This window comes from Pipra filicauda, unplaced genomic scaffold (assembly GCF_003945595.2).
Source record: "Pipra filicauda isolate LSUMZ 115617 unplaced genomic scaffold, ASM394559v2 scaffold252_size1811890_pilon, whole genome shotgun sequence".
NCBI classification, from domain to species: Eukaryota; Metazoa; Chordata; class Aves; order Passeriformes; family Pipridae; genus Pipra; species Pipra filicauda.
The window spans coordinates 211711-230875 of record NW_024104368.1 but is presented as its reverse complement, the minus strand read 5'-3'; the positions used below and the strand labels follow the sequence as shown (position 1 = coordinate 230875).

Sequence of the window (19165 nt, the reverse complement as noted above, 5' to 3'; positions counted from 1 at the left end):
TGAGACCCCAGGACTCAGAACAGTCCTCAGGAGGTTTGGGGTAGGACAGACCTTCTGGCGCGGGTGGTTGAGGCATGAAAAAGAAAATTGGAGTGCGCTTGGCTTCCTCAATGAAAAATGCCATAATGTTTTGTACAGAGCATGGAGGTGCATGAGGGAGGACTCAAAAACAGAAATGCTGTGAGACTCGTCTCTCTTTCAGTCCCTAGGACGATAGGAGAGACATTTCAAGAACAGGTAAATAAATTATATGGCTGAATGAAATGGCACTTCAGCTCTGAAACTCTTTTTCAGTGTTACCTGTTAGCAGCAAAGCTACTGCACCATCCTGCTGCAATTCTGAGTAGTGAGTGTTTCTCAGAAACTTTAGGATAGTGACCAGTTTAATTCACTTATTTAATGTCTCTTACCTGTGTCAGAGAACTAATAGGCTTAAGTGCAAGGGCCTATAGAGATGGTGGTAGGGGCAGAGGCTAGTGGCAAACACCAAGATTCCTCCATCCAAAGCAGTTCACAGTTCTTACCTTTCCACCATAGTAATGGTAACTGGTCCCTTTGCACTTCATGTTGTTTTATCATACTGTGTTAATAGCAAATGTAGCCTGTCATTTGGTCTGCCACTGCAGATCCAGTGCAGAGCAGAACTTTGGGACATCTCTCTAGGATAGCTGTCATTGTTGAAACAGTATTTAAAGGAAGAGTTTCAATTACAGAAGATTAATGTTTGAGCTGAAGGGCTCTGTGGGAAGACAGTCCTTAACTTGCACATGGTTCCGATATAACTAGAGAGAGACAGGCTCACATGTCAGTGTGATAGTGCCATTTTAAAAATTTTTGTGAAATAACTTGAACCTTTGACATGCTATTCTCTGTACAAAGCACTGAAGAGGTTTTGGTGTTGTAACTCATAGGAACTGCTAGGCCCCTGACAACATGAAAAATGTCGGTGCCTGAAAAAGAATAGTGAGAGAGACACCAAGAAACAGCTATTTCCACCATTTCCAGATGGTTGGATTCAGTGTTACAGTAGAAAACATAGCCGAGTTAGTAGTCAAGTGTCTCGAGGTCTCCACAGACTTACATCTATTATGTATGGATCTGTATCACCTTCAAGACTGTGTTTGTCAGTCTCAAAACCATAGGTTGTATGCATTTGTAAAACAAATATCTGTGTGGAAATCATAGTTTTTATCTAAGGTGATACTGTATTTGTGGACACTTATTCTAAAATAGTGTCGTTGTCTTCAGGTTGATAAAGAAATTGAACCAACAGACGATACTGCAGGTTTCCTGTGGGAATTGGCATTGCCTGGCTCTGGCAGCAGGTACTGTAGCATTCACTATTAATTACCAAAATTTGTGCTATTATTTTGCACAGTGTCCAAGACTGCACGTTTCTGCAAATAAATCAAGGACATCCCATACCCTGACTGCTTTCAGGCCACATGAGATGTTATAAAATGGATCAGGTATGATGAATATGGAGGAAAAGCGTCGCCAGTACTCTCAAGAAAGAAAGCATTACACACAGACCACCCACTCTCTCAGGGGTGAATAATGGCAGGAACATTTAAGAGCTTTCAATCTTGATATAGAAAAATGTGTGTAATTAATGTCTTTATGCTGAAATTATCTTTGGCTATTACTCTTCTCTGTGTAACATGTGGACTGTTCTTTGTTGCAGTTTAAATTACAGCAGTTGTATGTTGTATTTTGCACTTAGTTGCTTGTCTGTTTATTTATCTGGTGGCTTCAGGCTGTGCTTTTATTTGAGCAAATAATGTCTTGCTTGATTTTATTTTATTTCTTTTTTATCATGAGGCTTGGGTGGGAGCAAAGCCTCCAGCACTGTTTCTTGTTCATTTTGACAAACTTGCTTTTCTGTTGACTAGCTTTTACTCACCATTCTATTTCTTTCTTTGTTTTAGATGGCCAGTTCTTTACATGGGGCCAGAACCACTATGGTCAGCTGGGCTTGGGCAAAGAATGTCCCTCCCAGGCCAGTCCACAACGTGTCAAGTCTCTTGATGGGATTCCTTTGGCTCAGGTTGCTGCAGGTGGAGCCCACAGTTTTGCCCTTTCTCTCTCAGGAGCTGTGTTTGGCTGGGGGAAGAACAGCTCAGGACAGCTGGGACTGAGTGATGAACGAGGTATGAAAATTATGCTCCCAGGTGAAAGAAGGATAGACTACTTTGGCCTAGGGTCTCCTTTTGCATTGACAGTGTATTTTTAGTGAGTAGATATGTAATGCTCCTCTTGGGATGAGACAGCAGAGAAACAATCTCTGTCTCTACAAAGGCTTTTCATACTTTGTAGGAACAGAACACATTTTTTCCCCTACTGGGGAAGTGAAGGAGGGTCAAAAAGAAAGGTCTTTCGAGTGTGAGTGTCAACATGCAGTCATCAAAGGAAGGGCTCATATTCTTTCTCCCTCCTCTCAAAATTGCTTTGTCCATATTTTGTTTGAAGTTGGTGGGGAGCAAATGCTCTCCCTGAAGAACAGCAGGCTGAAGCCATGCTCCTGTTTGCCAACGTAATTTTTGACTGGTGAGCATCTGTATACAAAAAAATGATGGCAACACAGAATATCTCCACGTTGTAAAATGCTCTCTAGTTTATTTGTTGCACAATTTGCCAGACACATACTACAATGGCAGTTTTTTCAGGTGCCCATGTTCAGTGGAGCCTAGCCATCAAAAGGCTTGAAGATAGGTTTATAAATGAGGCTGAAGAGCAGATATGACTTTACCGCTACTCTGAAAAGCCCAGATCTCCTGTGCTTGTTGTTCACACATTCTTAACTTTTTGCAATAAAACAAATGAATGGGAGATTTTCTTCGAAGCTTCAAATCAACCTCTTTATCATTTTCTGCATAGTTACTGAATAGCTTTAAGCTCTACATAGTTGCTGAATGTTGATGTGGTACCTATCATGCACAGATAACTTATTTTGCATAAGTGAGTACACAAGATGTATATACTTGTAATTGTTACGTTACATAATGCAATAGCATATAAACACTATGTTGCAAGGGCAAAGGGTTACCTCACATTTTGTGTATCTATAATGAAATGAAGCAGTTTGACAGCCCACCTTACCAACTGAAGCATGTTTAAAGCAATTACTCAAAAACCAGCCTGTAGTTTAGCAAAGGAGGTTAATAGGTTGTATGCATGTTTTTGTCTTGCTTCACGCTTTTCGGAGTACGAAACACACTTGTAAAACTTGTAACATATTTTGTCTTCTCTCAGAAATGCTACAGGTCTGTTCTCTTATACTGTATGTAAACTAGAGCTGATCTAATGTAAGAGCAGCAGTGTTTTTTCCATGTAGATTGCCAGGTAATTCCTTCTAATTTCAACAGAGCTGCAGGTTACATATGAGAGGCTTGCTTTGACATGGGGCTAATCTTAAATGCACAGAATAGTTATCTGCTCACGGGGCGTTGCTGGCCAGGGATCATACTCTGCTTACCCCTCAGTGCGTGGCACTGTAGTAAATATGTGATATTTATGGTAAGTGAATCACGGTAAGACAGTGTGAATTATACTTGGTGAACATGAATAGTGAAGTCTACAAATATGGGGATTCTGCAGCACTTATTATGTAAACAATTATGCTGTAGAGGTAGGTGTTCTTCCTGTCAAAAGAAAGATCAGAGTGGTAAAATATAGAAAAAAGTAAATGAAATCTGCTCTCAATTGTAAATCCATGGAAATATGACCTTATAACTCCTTAGGTGAGAATCTTAAAAAGTGGACAACTTCTATAGATAGAAACCTGAGGTTTTGTTGGTATAAAGTAAACAGCTGCTCCCCTTATTATCTAACTGTTTTGGGGTGCCTACTGCTCCTTGAAATGCTTAGCTTTTATTTTTACATCAGTAAAACCTTGCTTACTGTGTTCATCCCCGGGAGATGCACTTATAATGATTAGGAATGTCAGAGAGAAGGAGAAGAGCATCACTTAATGGTTGGCAGTGATTAGCCTTTGCAAGTAGGAGGATCTGCTTAGAGGATGACAGCAGAAGGAAGGCTAGGTATTTAAATACACTTTGGGATTCAGCTTGTCATGTGTGTTGCACAAGTGTCTCCTACGTGTCAGAGTTGTTCTACGTGGAAAAGGTCTAAGCAAGGTTTTGGAAACAAACGTTTGCAGTCATCACTGAGGAGTTGAAATGGGGCATGAAGCTGAAGGTGGATGTAGCTAGGCTGCACTCATCATATCTCCACATGGCAAGTGCATGTTGAGTTTATACAAGATTCTCAACATTTTTTTTTATTCTTGCTCTGGACAATTTTGTTTGAGTCAGTCAAGTCTTGTAAGAATTGGAGAGGAAAAGTGGCAGTGAAGTACTCAAGGACATGGTTTTTTTCACCACTGTTGTTTAAGCTTCCCTTGTGCTCATAGACCAAGTCTGAAAGTCAGACTGCCAGTGGTTTTCTCAGACATGTAGGTTTGTGTTTATGAAACAGCTTCTTTATTTTCTTTGTCTTCAATGCAGACCGAGAATCCCCTTGCCATGTGAAGCTGTTGCGATCTCAGAAGGTCGTTTACATCAGCTGTGGAGAGGAACACACAGCAGTCCTGACAAAGGTAAAGATGCTAACTTGGGAACCCTGACTGCTGTCTTGCCTGCCTGGTGGTTTCACAGTAGTTTCCTGAGTAATGGTAGAAAAGAACAGATTGACTTACTGTATTCCTTCCGACAACAGTAAAAGAAACTAAGTGGAAAGTATAGCCTAATTATTTATTCTGAGATTTATCGCCAACATGATCCTTTGCTGGTTTTGAAGATGAAGATGTTAATAAACTGTGGCAATGAATAGCAAAACACAGGTGAATTGCTTAAAGAAATTAGCTTTGAGCAAAAAAAATTTAACATGCACATCCAAAGGGGTGAAAATAGCATTTTGTTGGAAAACAGAGTGATACTGTGCATCAGAGTAAGATGGAAACCAAAATGAATGAGTGTTTGAATGAAACAGTCACTCTCAGCATTTACAAGAGGTTTACAATTCCAAACCTGCTGCTTCCAAGTGGTGTATAGCTCAGTGAACAGAGGAGAGGGCTAGAATTTGAAAGATAACTTCTCAGTTCTTGCCTTGCCTCTTCCACTTTGTAGCTGTTGCTTCCTGTTTTGGTGCCTCAGTGTCTTCCACTGTAAAATGAATTTAATAGCTGACTTTGGGATCCTTGTGGGAACAACACCATTGTAGAAGACTAGTTCTGCAGAAGCTCATGTTTAAAGAAAAAAGTCACAATGTGTTTTTGATCAGCAGCTGACAGAGATGTGTGTAAAGTATTGGCTGCTCAGATATGTTTAAACCTTGCTGGGATTTCAGATTCATCTGGTGATGGTGGAGGGAAACTTCTGTAATTTAGACATACATAAAGATAATTCTGTTCATTTCTGATGGGTGGCAAGGTAGCTTATTTGGAAGCTGCATTAGCAGAACCCAAATTTCTCTTCTGAATCCTTTGGAAATCCCCAACATTCTCTGCCTAAGCTTGGGCTCATACTGAAACTGGAGTTATGAGTCCCTGGGTCATGAGTCCCTAACTGCTGGGTTATGAGTCCCTAAATGGAGACTATGCTGTTTGATTTGCTAACAGAGTGGAGGGGTGTTCACGTTCGGTGCAGGTTCCTGCGGGCAACTGGGACATGACTCCATGAATGATGAAGTGAACCCCCGAAGAGTTCTTGAGCTAATGGGCAGTGAAGTATCCCAGATTGCTTGTGGCAGGTAAGTCCTCTGTGCAGTCAGAAATTTTCTCTGGTGGAGGTTAATGCTGATACTGAGTCATGTAGATAGGGGGAATAGTCTCGCTTCTGCATTCTCTGTGTCAAAACTAAAGTAAATTAAATTTTACTTTCCATGAGAATTTTAAGGCCCTCTAAAGGAGATTGGTTTTTAGTTGGGGTTGAACCCTGTGCTGTTACCTGTAAAAGATACTTTTCCATCTTAATAATTCAGCAAGAGTTCAAAGCAGCAGCCCATTTGGTCACAAGTTTCCAGTCCCTTTCATGAAAAGTGAGTTAGTAACACTAGTGGTGTGTTGTTGGCTTTTGATTTGTACAGGCTTAGCAAACGGCTAGGCTAATACTGTGAGCCTGATACCCCTGGCACAAGCTGCTCTTTGTCGTTTCCACCTAAAGAGCTCCATCCCATAAACTGGTGCCATCAGGTGGCAAAAACTGAGCATTGGTGCTCGTGTAAAGATGCTGCTTGGCAACAGCGCCTGGCCTAGGGGAACTGAGAGTAAGTTTTAGGCTGCCTTTGTTTTGTTGGTTTGGTTTTATTTTTCTTTTTTTGTTTTTGTTTGTTTGGCTTTTGTTTGTTGTTTATTTGGTTGGTTTTAGTGATTTTTTTCCTCTTAGTGTGGCTTTTCTTATTATTATTAAACAAGGCTCAAACTTTGTACCCATCTCTTACAGACATCACACTTTAGCCTTTGTGCCTTCTTCAGGAATGATCTATGCATTTGGCTGTGGAACAAGAGGCCAGCTGGGAACGGGGCACACTTGCAATGTTAAGTGCCCCTCTCCCGTCAAGGGTCACTGGGCAGCTCATAATGGGCAACTCTCAGGGAAACCTGGTATGTACTATGCACAATTTGGACATAAATAATTTCATTTCACCCATGGCTGTCTAAAGACATCTTAACATTGTTCCGTGAAATTTCCGGAAATAGCAAAAGAATCCCCAAATGCACTATGGAAATTACTGGTGACCTTTTGCTCTCTCTTTTAATGTCTGCCATCTCCCTTTTCTCTTTTTATGGCAGAGTTCAGCATTTGGCAATCTTGAGACTTCAGAAATTGTACTAATACTGAGTTCTGAAGGCTTTGTTCTCTCTTTAAAGCCCCTACTGCAGTTTAAGAATGACAACTTTTCCTTCCTGCCAGACCCTGTGTACTTCTCAAGAAAGTGTTACAGTGCTTGAGTTCCAGCTGATTTCAGCCTGGCCTTCAGAGGACCCAGGTGCTCCTGGTAGTTGTACTGGCAGTGCAAATGTGGGGGAGAAAGCACAGTAGGGACTTGCATTCATCAGCCTCTAACACAACTGTGTCTTTCTTCAACAGATGCCTGTAAATATCATATTGTTAAACATATCTTCTCTGGAGGAGACCAAACATTTGTGCTTTGCTCCAAATATGAGGTAAAACAAATGAAATATCTTTTCAAGTCTGCTCCTCTGTCCCAGCCTTCACAAGGCATCTTTTGTTTTTACTAGAATCTTTTGAAATTGAAGTGTTGCTTTGGAGTCCATTCTGCCATACAAACTCTGCCAGCTATGACAGTTTTACAGCTCTTGAGGAGTGGCTGAAAGTTGCCTTCCTTTTAGAGGCACATCCAAGCCATTGGGATGATCCTGATTTCACTTTGATCAGCAGGGAGGGGAGTCCAATCTTTGCATATTGGAAGCAAAGGGCTGCTTTCCACCTGTGGCATTGGGGTCTGCATGATTAGTGTTGTAGGGCCATGAACCACATACACTGGGATTTTGTCAAGCTGTGCGGGATAGAGGGCTCAGTGCTAATTTGGTTTTTCAGCTTTTGTCTTCTTTTTTCTTTCAGTAAGTGTTTGACATACACTTTTGAGTCATGGAAATAGTTCTAGAATTAATGTGGTAAGCCTGTAGTTATACAGGGCAATATTTAAGAGGGAGATGATTTTTTTATTTTCCTCTTTTTAAAATATATTTAATGATGGTTTTTTTCCATACCTCTTCATGCCTTCCCTTTTGGACTTCTTAGTAATGCCACAAGTTCCTAACCAAACCTTTTCAGAGACCACACTAAGGAAGCTATCAATTATATATTAAAACAGAGATTATGGATAGGTAGGAATTGTTTTACAAGCCTTGTCTTTGCTGAAATCTGTATCTTCTCACAGAATTCCTTGCCTGCTGATGATTTCCGGACCATAAATGAAACACGTTACACCTGTTTAATAAATGATGAAACTATAGATGTCTGGAGGCAAAAGCTTTTAGAAAAGAACAGTTCTAATTCTGTCAAGTAGGTATTGTGGCACTGGACAAGCCTTTTGTTGAAAGTTCTATTGAAATAATCTTGTTGGCTTCCGTGCCATGCTTTCACTTGAAATTTAGCAACCTTTTCAAGTGTGGTTCTTGGTCATTTCCAAGGGGAGGACAGTTGCCAGTCACAAAGCTGCCAGGTGAGAGCTTCTGAGCAAAACCAGACGAACTTGAGGCTGTCTCAACATTGCAAATGGTGGGTGGGAAATGGATTCTAAAGTTGTCTTTCATTGTGTGCTTAGAGTTCATGAAAAGCAGCAAGAACTTGTGAACAGACTGATTAAGTTCCTTCCCAAGTATGCTTGCCATGAGAAGGGCAGCATAGGTGGAAAAGAGGCACTGCTAACACTCCTTTCAAAGAGGGACATTACATGATCCTGAATGAACTTCTTGCCCTCTGTGCCTCTGAAGGGATGACCCTGACATTGTTTCCCATAGAAGGAAGGAAAGAGAGCTGAAGAGATTTGCTGGGACATCCACTCTTAACCTGTATCTCTGTTTTCTTTTGTCTTCTTGCTGCAAACAGTAGTGTTGTTCAGATACTGTCCTCAGCTGCGTGCTGGAATGGAAGCTTCTTGGAGAAGAAGTAAGTGGCAAACTTCCAGAAGTGTGGCTTTCCCTTGAGGCAGACTGGATTCCCTTTACTTCGCTCACTGCTGCAGTGGGATTTGATTTTTTTTGATCAGATGGGAGACAGGGGCAGAGAGTGTCCCCTAAAGAGGTGGCTGGTCAGACCTGGGTAAGGAAGGCAAATGGTCTAAGAAAGTGCATGGTGAGTGTACTATAAGGCACAGATTTCTTGGAATTGTCACAACTGTAATTTTTCCTTACAAAATGAGTATCATCATCTTTAAAAGAGAGGGGTAGGAATATGACATTAAAGGAAATGAGTTAAGCCAGGTATTTGAATAGTCTCTTACCCAGCTGAGTTAACTGGTGGGGGCTGGTGCATGTGGAAGGACACTTCAGCACAGGCTGCTCTTGAAAATACACCTGGGGCAGCATGGAATCACTTTTCTTCTGGGTGACATCCTGCTTACAAAAGGAGGAATTTCAAATGGGTGTAACCAACAATAGGTGGTGACAAGGATGTGGTATACATAGCTGAGTGAAAGGCTGTGGGTTGGGAATGCTTGTGTTGGCTGTGTCTGTAAATACTGATGAGGTAACAGCATAAGATGGGGAGGAGGAGAAATTTTTATGGTGATGTGATGAATAAATGACCTGTAACTAGATGAAGAAAAACTCAGTTACTCTGAGTAATCTTTCATAATATATTCCAAGAACAACTTAAAAAGAAAACAATTTACTCATTATTCTTGTGTTTTTCTGCTTGCCCAATGGTTTCTACTCCTAGGGTTGTGACAAGACAGCATGTTATTGCATCAGGAGAGTTTGGTCTTATTGGTTTAAAACACTCACTGAGGTGACTCAATCCAAGTTGTTGAGTCACTTTAAAGTCTCACATCTCCTTTGAATGTGGAAATGAGTGGAGTTTGACTTCATCACCCCAATGCAGTTGTTCTTCTACTTTAGCGATGTCCTAGCAAGTGCAAGGCTTAACTTTTACAGAAAATATTTGGCCAAATTAATGATAAATTCTGAAGCCTCACTGAAGTGAGGCTGTATTTATCTGTACCTTTATATGTGAAGTCTTACCTCACGGTGCACTTGATAGAAATACCCCAGTATATCCCTCTGGTATCCTAACGCCGTATAGGCCTGTTTGCAGTACAGCATTGTGGTGCACAGGATTAGATGGAAGAGCAGCTTCTCCGTGGCAGTGTGACCGAGCCTGCCTCAGTACTACTTTTGCACGGCACAGCCTGAAGTGCTCTGTACCACAGTGTGTCTCTGGGGAGCTATTTCCAGCCTGGTGCCTGTGCTGTGATGGAAACAGCCATTCTACTACAGCAGGCTATGTTTAGCTTGTCATTTTGTTATAGTCACACCATCAAACTGACAAATGCATCCCCTCTTTATTAGCTACCTTTTCCTTCAGAGTGTCTAATACAGTGCTGTCTTGGATGAGTAGTGGCAGATTTGGGAAATCCTTAAGGTCAGTGGAATTGTAGCAGTGACCTTTTTATACTAGCAAGTGCAAGGGTTTATGTGCAGCTGTACTGCAGTCAGCAGTGGGGAGAGCCTCTGCTATAGATGCTGATCATGCTCTTGATGCTCAGCTGAGTAACTCACCTGCTGGACTGGACATTTGGTGTTGCCAGGGCTGGCTGTTGGACTACTGTCTTCTACGGGCTTGCATTCATTATCCCTCTTACACAAGTAACCTGAGCAAATTAAAGCCTTTCAAGCACAGCAGAAAGGACAGTATGTTTGTTACAACTAAAGACCATGCAAAGGCTATTCTCAACTTTGTTGTGTTTTGATTGTGGTGGTTGTTTAGTTTTAGAAAGTTTTGAGAGAGGAATTGCCAAAAAAGTTACTACTCTGAATATCTTCATGTTTTCTTTTGAAAACCCTCGTCTGATGTCCTCTTGTATGACAGTTCCTTTTCTTACTGACTATGATGGAGCAGATTTAGCTGTAACAGTTGCGTGTATGAAGACAGCACAGAGCACCCTGGTACATACAATAGGTACCAGGTAGGTTTTTTTAAGCAGTCCAGCCTGTCTAGGTGGACTCTTAAGTCAGTGAAGGAGTCCTGGGGAAACCAAAGACTTTGATAAAGTGTTTCTCTGCGAGAATCCCAACCCTAACCAAGGCCCAGAGGAATTTAGAAGGGAGAGTTGTTTTTACCAAGAAGACTCCAACTTCTGCCTTGTTGCTGGCCTTACGAATTCCCTAGAGGTCATTTGTCCATTGCTTGCTGTCAAACCACGTCAGTACGTGGATAATGGTGTCTCTTCCTTAAACTTACGCCTGTCTGTCTGTGATTTCTTTTTTAAAGAATCGATGAACATTTTAAAACCAGTCCAAAGATCCCAGGGATTGATCTGAACTCTACCAGAGTGCTGTTTGAGAAGCTGATGAACTCTCAGCACTCCATTCTCCTAGACCAGGTAATGCACTTCTGAGGTTTTGGATATTCAGAGGGGAAATTAAGGCTTTATCCCTCTCTAACATGGAAGTACCAGCAGCATTTTTGGGGAAGACACTTCACGGTATCAGTGGATACTTCTCCATTGACCTGGGCTGGTTTTGACCTTCTCAGAATATGTCTCTAAGACTTGTTTTGAAATGGCACTTAATACTTGAATGTCTGTTGAAATTAATTCTGTGTATGTTATACTTGTAAATAATTACTATGTATCTATCAGGAGTTAAGTACTTTATGGTTGCATAATTTATTCTAACTTAGAGAATTTCTTTCAGAAGTGCAGAGCTGTGGGATAAAAGCGTATACGTTCCTCTTGCTGCTTTTAGCTATATTTATAGCTTTGGGTTTTTTCACTCTGGGTTTGACTTTTAAAACAGGGTTTGACCATTTCATCAGTTCTTAAACATCATCTACATTGTAGGTGCTCTATCACCCAGAATAAGTTGTCTGTTTTGTTTTGTTTTCCTCTAGATACTCAAGAGCTTTGAAAGCTTTTTGATTCCTCAGCTGTCCAGCTCACCACCAGATGTCGAGGCAATGAGGATCTATCTGATTCTCCCTGAATTCCCACCCTTCCAAGACTCCAAGTATTATATCTCTCTAACACTTCCTCTAGCAATGGCTATTCTGCGTTTAGATACCAACCCCAGCAAAGTTCTTGGTAAGAATCTGTCATTTAGAATCCATGTTGCTCTCAGCATCCCACTGGGACACAAAGTATTCCCTTTAGGATTTTTCGGTCACCAGTTTGTGTTGGGTCTACTGTTAGTGGCAGCAGTTGAGTATAATTTGTGATAAGTGTTGTTATGAAGCAGTCTCCTCAAAAACATCTGGGAAACAAAACAACTCTAGGAATCCTTCCCCCAGAAACCTCTGTTCCCATGTAAGAGAATTAGAATTTGAATTTTAAACATGAACTCTGAAGAAATTAAGAATGTGTCATGCAGGTAAGAGATGGGAAGTTAGTTACAATAATGTCAAGCATATAAAATTTATGGTGGTGTGGATGATAAATGAGAAAAAAATTCAAGTTCAGGAATTGTTTTAATTTAGAAGTAAAATATTGTTTCAAAGAACACTTACTAGGGGGGTTAATCTAATTTACCTTCTCTAGTTCACCTATATTCAGAGGCTCAATTCCAGATAAGTTTGCATGCCTCTGTGGGAATATAGATTTTTACGTATCATGAAGATTAAATGATCTTATTTTCTTAAATTTAATCAGATATTGTTCACTTTAGAATATTCTTTCTGTATAAGGTAAATAAAAGAATATGCTAAATATAGCATTGTTATTTTGTCCTTTATAAGATGTGGGATACACATCTTGGTGTGTTGATGGTCTGTGATCAAGCTGAACAGTAAACTCTTCTTCCACTTCTGAGTCTTTCAATTTCTCATATTTTTTCCTGAGCTTATTTTGAGCCAAACAGAACATATGCTGCTTAATGATCGTGACTTATGTTTGTTGAGCTATTACTGTTCCTGTTAGCTTACTCTGTTTCTTAAGGCTGTCTTGTGCTACATCTCATCATGTAAAATACTTGTGATGCATTCAGACCTCCAGAAGCATCACTCCAGTAAAGTTATTTTGAGGTTTAGTGATATTTTTCTTTTATTTTTCCTTTTTTTTTAATTCAAAGAGGTTTTGGATCCAAGTTTCCTCCACAGAGTAGTCCTCTGTGATGTTTAGCTTACAGAAATGTAGAGGATTCTTGTATTTTACCTGTCAGAATCTATTGTTGTGTTGACACTTGGGAGGATAAACTGGTGTTTGTTTCTAACAGTTGACATGATGGCGTCCTGGACTCCAGCTTCTACTTTGCAGGTGGATTGGTTCTAGCAAAGAAGCTGATAGTCAGGGTCCCTTCAGAGGAGAGTTAAGGGTTACCTATCCTTGGCAAGAAAGAAATCAGCCTCTCTAGAGAAGGTTAGACCTTTAGTGCAGATGTGCCAGGAGACACACTCTAACATCTGCTAGAAAAGTATGTGGTACTGCAGAGAATTGCCCAGGCAACTCTTATCACTCCTGAGAGACAACTGTTTGCCCACCAGATCACGGTATCTTGAATACCTGATACTTGAATTAAGGGGTAAAAACCCTCAAATTCAGGCTCTTGCACTGATCAGGGATTGGGCTTGGTAATGACAAGGGTGGTTGTATGAGAGTAGAAAGGGAAGAGCTTTTCAGTTTCTGGTATCTAGATGACTCTGCCTCACTTTCCTGCTCCTACAACTAGGGCAGAAATAAGGAAGTTTTTCGAAAGAGTCTTTGGGTGTATTCCCCTATTTTCAGCTGTAACCTCTTATTTAGGGGTTACTCTGGCCTTTAATTCAGGTTTATATTGATGTCCTCTGCTTTCCAGATAACTGGTGGTCTCAAGTGTGCCCAAGATATTTCCTCAGGCTAGTGGACCTGTATAAAGGTGCAGTGGTTTACCTCCTCAGTGGAAGGAAGACGCTCTTGATTCCAGTCCTGTTCAGCAGCTACATTACAGCTGCTCTCAGACTCCTGGAGAAACTCCACAAGGTAAGGGGAAAGCCTGGGCATGTGTTGGCTCAAGATGATTCAGTCTTGTCTGCCCTTTGCCAGTTGTCAGGGTAACAGTGGTCATGGTCTCTGGCTTGTAAGCTGTGTCACTGTCCACCAAGATACCACTTAGGAAAGATATTAGTGGTTTTCCTTAATCTGAGGTGCTTGAAGGTTGCTTAGGCCTGTCTCAAACACTAGAAATATAAAGAGTGCTGCTGCTGAGCCACCAGACTGTGTGCACTATGGCATCACAAATACCTGTCTCTTGGTGGTCTCTGCTACCACTGTGTTGTTGCTGGGTAGTCTGTGTGAGGAGGAGAGGGAGCTAAAATAAGTCAGAAAGAGGTTTACCTTGATTCTTCTTGGTTTGTACTAAAATATAAGAGACCATGTGTTTATGCAAGACTTTCTCTGTCCTTTCTTTGCAAGCTGCTATAATTGATTTTATGAAAACAAATCTGCATGTTCTGAGAGAAGTGGTGAATATATCCATATGTTAAAAACCATCTGCTTTCTTCACTAGGTAAATCAGAAGGTTAAACATGTGGAATATGATAAGTTTTATATCCCTGAGATTTCCAGCTTGGTGGACATTCAGGAGGATTATCTCATGTGGTTCTTGCATCAGGCTGGAATGGTAAGAGGTTTTATGTATAGTCATGAAATAGCTGTCCATGTTTGTGCCTCTGGTTGTAGATCTGTATTTTCTATATCCTTAATGAGAGTGTAATCTATTCAGTATAGGGGCATCGGTACATTAAATCTCTCAGATTTGAGTACTCGGTGGCTTGACAAAATTGACTTAAAAATAAGGCTGTCAGAAGAGCTGGAGCTAACAATATTTAATAACGCTTGCAACAGTCTCTCTGACTATTCATGCGAATTTCATTTATTCCTTGCACAAGGGGATTAATTCAGTCACTGGATCCTTTTAATGTTATCGAGACCTCAGGAGCCAAGTCCTGTATTCTAAAATTATAATTTTTACCCTTTACTTCTGCTGTTTAGGCAGGTATTGTGAATAATGTAGCCAGTGATCTTAAAATGTTGCTCTGTAAGAGGAGGCAGTGGCGTTCTGGCTAGGGGACTGAACCAAGCCTCAAGAGATGTGGGTTCTATTCCTGGCTCTTCCAGTAACCTGCTGGGTGATCTTGGGTAAGACCCTTCACCTCTTTTATGTCTCACTTTCCCATCTGTAAGAAAGGAGATAAATAATCTCACCAGGTTCCCACATAGCATATTCAAGCCCTTAGTTTAGTTATTATAGCAAGGAAAGGAATTCCAAGTGTGAAAAAAACACCAAAAAACTGCCCAGAGATGCTGCAAGACTAAAACCTGACTGTAGCGATAATTTTTGTGTGAATTTTTATGGACTTCTTAAATGTTGTGTGTGCTGTCCCCCCCACCCCCTGCTTTCCATCATTTAAGTAGTGCTGCTGTGTGCTTACTTTTAGTGAGCAGAACAATAAAATACTGATTCGAATTTATGTAAGTGGTAGTTAAAAAGAGTTAAAGATGTGTTGATATGGCTAATGATGAGTAACTTGCATTGCAGGGGTGTTCTTGTATTGCCATGTTGTTGACCTTATGGTGTCTCCTATTGTTTCATATGGTTTCTGCCTTGGGGGTAGTTTTTTTGGTTTTCCTCCTAAGTTTCACCTATAGTAGGCTAACATAGGCTTCTATGCCAGTTAGTCCTCTTAGTAATGTTTGATGTTCATGTGTTGTATTAGACGTGTGTATTTTCTTGAGATGAAGTTCCCATGCTTTTCTTTAAGAGGAAAAAAATGGGTTGTTGGTCCAAGAGGAGAAAAATTTACTTTGGGTCACCTTTGAATGAATCCATCAAAAAAAATACAAGAAACAAAAATCGAAGGAGTGAAAGATTTTCATCTCTCTCTTTTTCTTTCACAGAAAGTAAGGCCATCTATCATGCAGGTAAGAAAATTGTTTTTCATTACTCTTATTTAGAGAAGTGTTCTGAAAGTTGTAGATAGGAACTAATCTGCCTGCCTTTCTTGCAGGATGCTGTGACTCTCTGCTCTTATCCTTTCATCTTTGATGCTCAGGCTAAGACCAAGATGTTACAAACAGATGCAGAACTACAGATGCAGGTAATCATTCTCTCTCCCAATTTTCCTGCCACATTTCTTTCTCTGCCTTTTGCAATGGTGCCTGCCTGGAAAGGGTGTCAGCTGGGAGTTGGTGTGTGCATCACATTATTGTTTCCACGATACAGGAGAGCACAGTAGCTGGAAAACCTCTTTGCCCTGGATGTTGCAAAGGCAGTGCTTGGTGTCTTTTCACTTCAAAATGTTTGGCAACATCAGAACTGCCAGATGTGCATGTGATGGAAATTTAAACTGTAGAGGGAAGGAGTAATTTTGTATTTATGATAGTCCAAGGATAAGAAATAAGGTGAGGTCTCTATTAGAGGAGCTGTAAGACTGGAGAATTAGACAAACTTTCTGGTAAGTGGACACTTTTTCAAGTTTCTGCCTAATGCAGGAGTGGTTGTTACTTCTAACAATGAACTGAGTGTTGAAGACCAGCTGCTGATGCTGTTTGTGGTTGCAAGCAGGAGCTGTTGGCAGCAGCCCACCTGCCTGTTTGCCATGAAGGGCACAGACCTGAGGCCCTCCAGGAGAGCCTGTTGACAGGAGGTGTTCAGCTCCAGCACCCTTACCCTGTAGGTGGCAGCCAAGCCAGCTCACAGCCAGGCTGTGACAAGGGCAGCTGGCCTCTGTTCCAGTGTAAATGTCCCAGCACCAGACATCGCTCACGCAGGGGCCTCCTGAGAGAGGCAAAGCACTGGGCACTGACCCTTCCTCCAGTGCAGCTGGGTCTGGGACTAGTTCCATCCTTTGTGAAATGAGTTTACTGAGGTCCTTGGTTGTCAGATTCCTTCAGGGTGGAAACCTCATCACAGTTACTTGTGGCTATGGTGCTGGTTCCAGGTAATACCCATTTCTTAGCTCTTCTGTGGCTGCTTGGGCACATAGCCTGCAGCAAGGTAGAAGAGGCTTGACCTGTGCTCGGACGCTACAGGCACCTTCTACTGCTTTCATTTTGTCACCCTTCTGCATATGTTTTCAGCTGCCCAGTTTGTGAGCAGTGCACTGCTGAGAGGAGGGTATCAACCTTATCTTGGCAGAAGAGCAGACTGGTAAAGGTTTTGCTGCCCCCAGAGGTAGGATCTTAAGGAAGGCAACCACGTAGGGTCAGAGAAACCAGTAGTTCTGTGAGTGCTGGAATGGAGGAAGCCTAGTTACCGGTGGACTTCTGTCTCAGGTTTAACTGACTTTGAAGCTGAATTTTCAAATGTGAAGTTGGCATTTACTATGGACAGTGCACGAAAAAAGTATGCTATATGTGGCCAAAGCTTTGACTGGACTTTTTGCCTTGCCCAACTCCAGAAAATCCACGTGGATGAGGGCTTTGAATTGTATGTGGTGGGTTCCCTGGTGCCTTGCCAGATGCAGTTGTCAACTGTCTCCTTGCTTGGTGTATTTGTAGCACAGCTTTCCCTCATGGGCTCTCTGCCTCTTCTCAGGGTGTGTTCACACTTAGTTTCTGGACTTGGTAAGAGCATAAATAAATCTTCTTACCACCCACCTGCCTAGTGTAAAAAAAACATTCAGGAATTTGATCTCTTTGTTGCTCAAACTTGGTGAATTGATCAGTGGACTCAAAACGTGTTGGTATGGAAAATGGCGTGGGAAATACCTGTAGGCATACAGGCACTCACACTTGTGCAGAGTGAGCATGTGATTCTTGAACCCTGGGGAAACCAAAATAAAAGCGTAACGCAGAAAGGAACACCAGGCACGTATTTGTTAACTGTTTTCCTTTCACAGGAAGAAAGAAGTTGAGCAGTGGCTGGTTTTCTTTTTTATTTACAGGTTGCAATAAATGGTGCAAATTTGCAGAATGTCTTTATGCTTCTCACACTGGAGCCTCTGCTGGCCAGAAGCCCTTTCCTGGTACTTCATGTTCGCAGGAGTAACTTAGTTGGTGATGCTCTAAGGGAATTGAGCATCCATTCAGACATTGATTTGAAAAAGCCTCTTAAAGTAAGTTTTCCCCGTATCTTTAGCACTCTCTCACCCAGGAAACATTTCTGCAGCCTTTCAGCCATTCACATTACCACTTCACCAGTGTACAGTAGCTTCTGCGTAGGTAGAGCACACAGGAACACTTGATCTAATCAAGGCAAAGGTTGAGTGTTTCTCTTTTCTGACTCCTGGGGTGTCTTGACAGGAGGCAGCTTACAAGGTTGCAAGCAGAGGGTTTACTCTCTTCTCTCAGTATGTCTAGTGTACAAGGGGCAGGGGAGGAAACGTTTCTATGATATTATTCAGTGTCTGTTTTGCCCTTCTACAGGCTATTTCCAATAGGACATGTTTTGTCTCTGAGAGATTGCTACAGTGTTCAGTAGCTGCTATCATGTTGCTGCTTTGGTTATTGGTACAACAGGTGGTTATTTATGATTTGCACGAGGAGTTAAACACTTTCAAAATATCTGATTTCCCACCCCCTGTTGCCTTTCTGTCCCTGCAAGCAGAGCACTGAAACGAGCTCATAGGTTGCAGTGAGTTTGGGCACTTTGGACAAATTGCTTTGCATGGCTTCCAATTAGAAAGATGTCTGATTCGCTCAGTTTCAGCTCTGCATCCCTGTTGCTGACCTGCTTTTTCTACAGGTCATCTTTGATGGTGAGGAAGCTGTTGATGCTGGGGGAGTGACAAAGGAATTTTTCCTCCTGCTTTTAAAAGAACTCCTCAACCCTATCTATGGCATGTTCACTTACTACCCAGAGTCAAATCTGCTGTGGTTCTCAGACACGGTAAGCCTTTGCCCTCTGTACATGCAGGTTGAAATAATATGCTGCATTTAAATGACAAGGAAGTTAGAGGAAAACTATGGGAAAGAAATTATCTTCCTCTTGTTTTCCGCCCATGATACAGTGTGAACTCTATTTTAAGTCAGTGTAGATAGGTCCATTAACTTTAGTAGAATGGCAACGGTTGTGCCTATTAAGGAGTTGGCTCTTTCTCTTTATTCTTATCCCATAATAAAACTTGTATTAAGGGTCAGATGACAGTTAATAGAACTCTTGTTATCTTGAATGTGACTGTCATGTGCTGTTGTACAGAACGAGAGGTTTAGGTGGTAATGGCATTAGAATTCTGTGCCTCCCTTGCTGTTCACATAATTGCAACCAATCCACTTAGTCATGCATCACTATCGCCTTCAGGATCTAAACTTGTTAAGACTTTATGTGAGGAAGCTCTTAAACAGCAAAACACGTGGTTTCTAGTGGAAGGTGGTTGGTTTTGGGAAAGTTTGGAGTGCAAGATCTGTATGTGTCAGATAGCATTATGCCGGAGATGGTAGTTTATGTCCTTTTCTTCACCTTCCTAGGTAGCAAGATGGAAAATGGTGTTGTCAGTCTTCCCCTAAGTTGTAACTGCCCTGGTGGGGTTCTTTTTAATTTATTATTTATATTTTACAAGGAAGGAAATTA

General features: G+C 41.4%; 1 protein-coding gene across 4 annotated transcripts in view; it reads left to right on the top strand.

Annotated features, from left to right (window-relative positions):
- Positions 1 to 19165, top strand: part of LOC113993519 (probable E3 ubiquitin-protein ligase HERC3) — a 48573-nt gene that overhangs the window by 18532 nt on the left and 10876 nt on the right. For 2 of the 4 annotated variants that reach the window (XM_027731752.2, XM_039382067.1), the window contains exons 4-19: positions 1249 to 1325; positions 1929 to 2150; positions 4506 to 4597; positions 5618 to 5748; positions 6441 to 6601; positions 7089 to 7165; positions 7903 to 8027; positions 8574 to 8633; positions 10956 to 11067; positions 11577 to 11766; positions 13472 to 13635; positions 14162 to 14275; positions 15553 to 15576; positions 15663 to 15752; positions 17541 to 17711; positions 18341 to 18484. In XM_027731752.2, coding sequence (XP_027587553.1) covers positions 1249 to 1325; positions 1929 to 2150; positions 4506 to 4597; positions 5618 to 5748; positions 6441 to 6601; positions 7089 to 7165; positions 7903 to 8027; positions 8574 to 8633; positions 10956 to 11067; positions 11577 to 11766; positions 13472 to 13635; positions 14162 to 14275; positions 15553 to 15576; positions 15663 to 15752; positions 17541 to 17711; positions 18341 to 18484 — 1954 coding nt within the window. Of the gene's footprint in view, positions 1 to 1248; positions 1326 to 1928; positions 2151 to 4505; positions 4598 to 5617; positions 5749 to 6440; positions 6602 to 7088; positions 7166 to 7902; positions 8028 to 8573; positions 8634 to 10955; positions 11068 to 11576; positions 11767 to 13471; positions 13636 to 14161; positions 14276 to 14646; positions 14794 to 15552; positions 15577 to 15662; positions 15753 to 17540; positions 17712 to 18340; positions 18485 to 19165 lie in introns of those variants that run through there. The other 2 variants (XR_003542661.1, XR_003542662.2) reach the window with 2 other exon arrangements.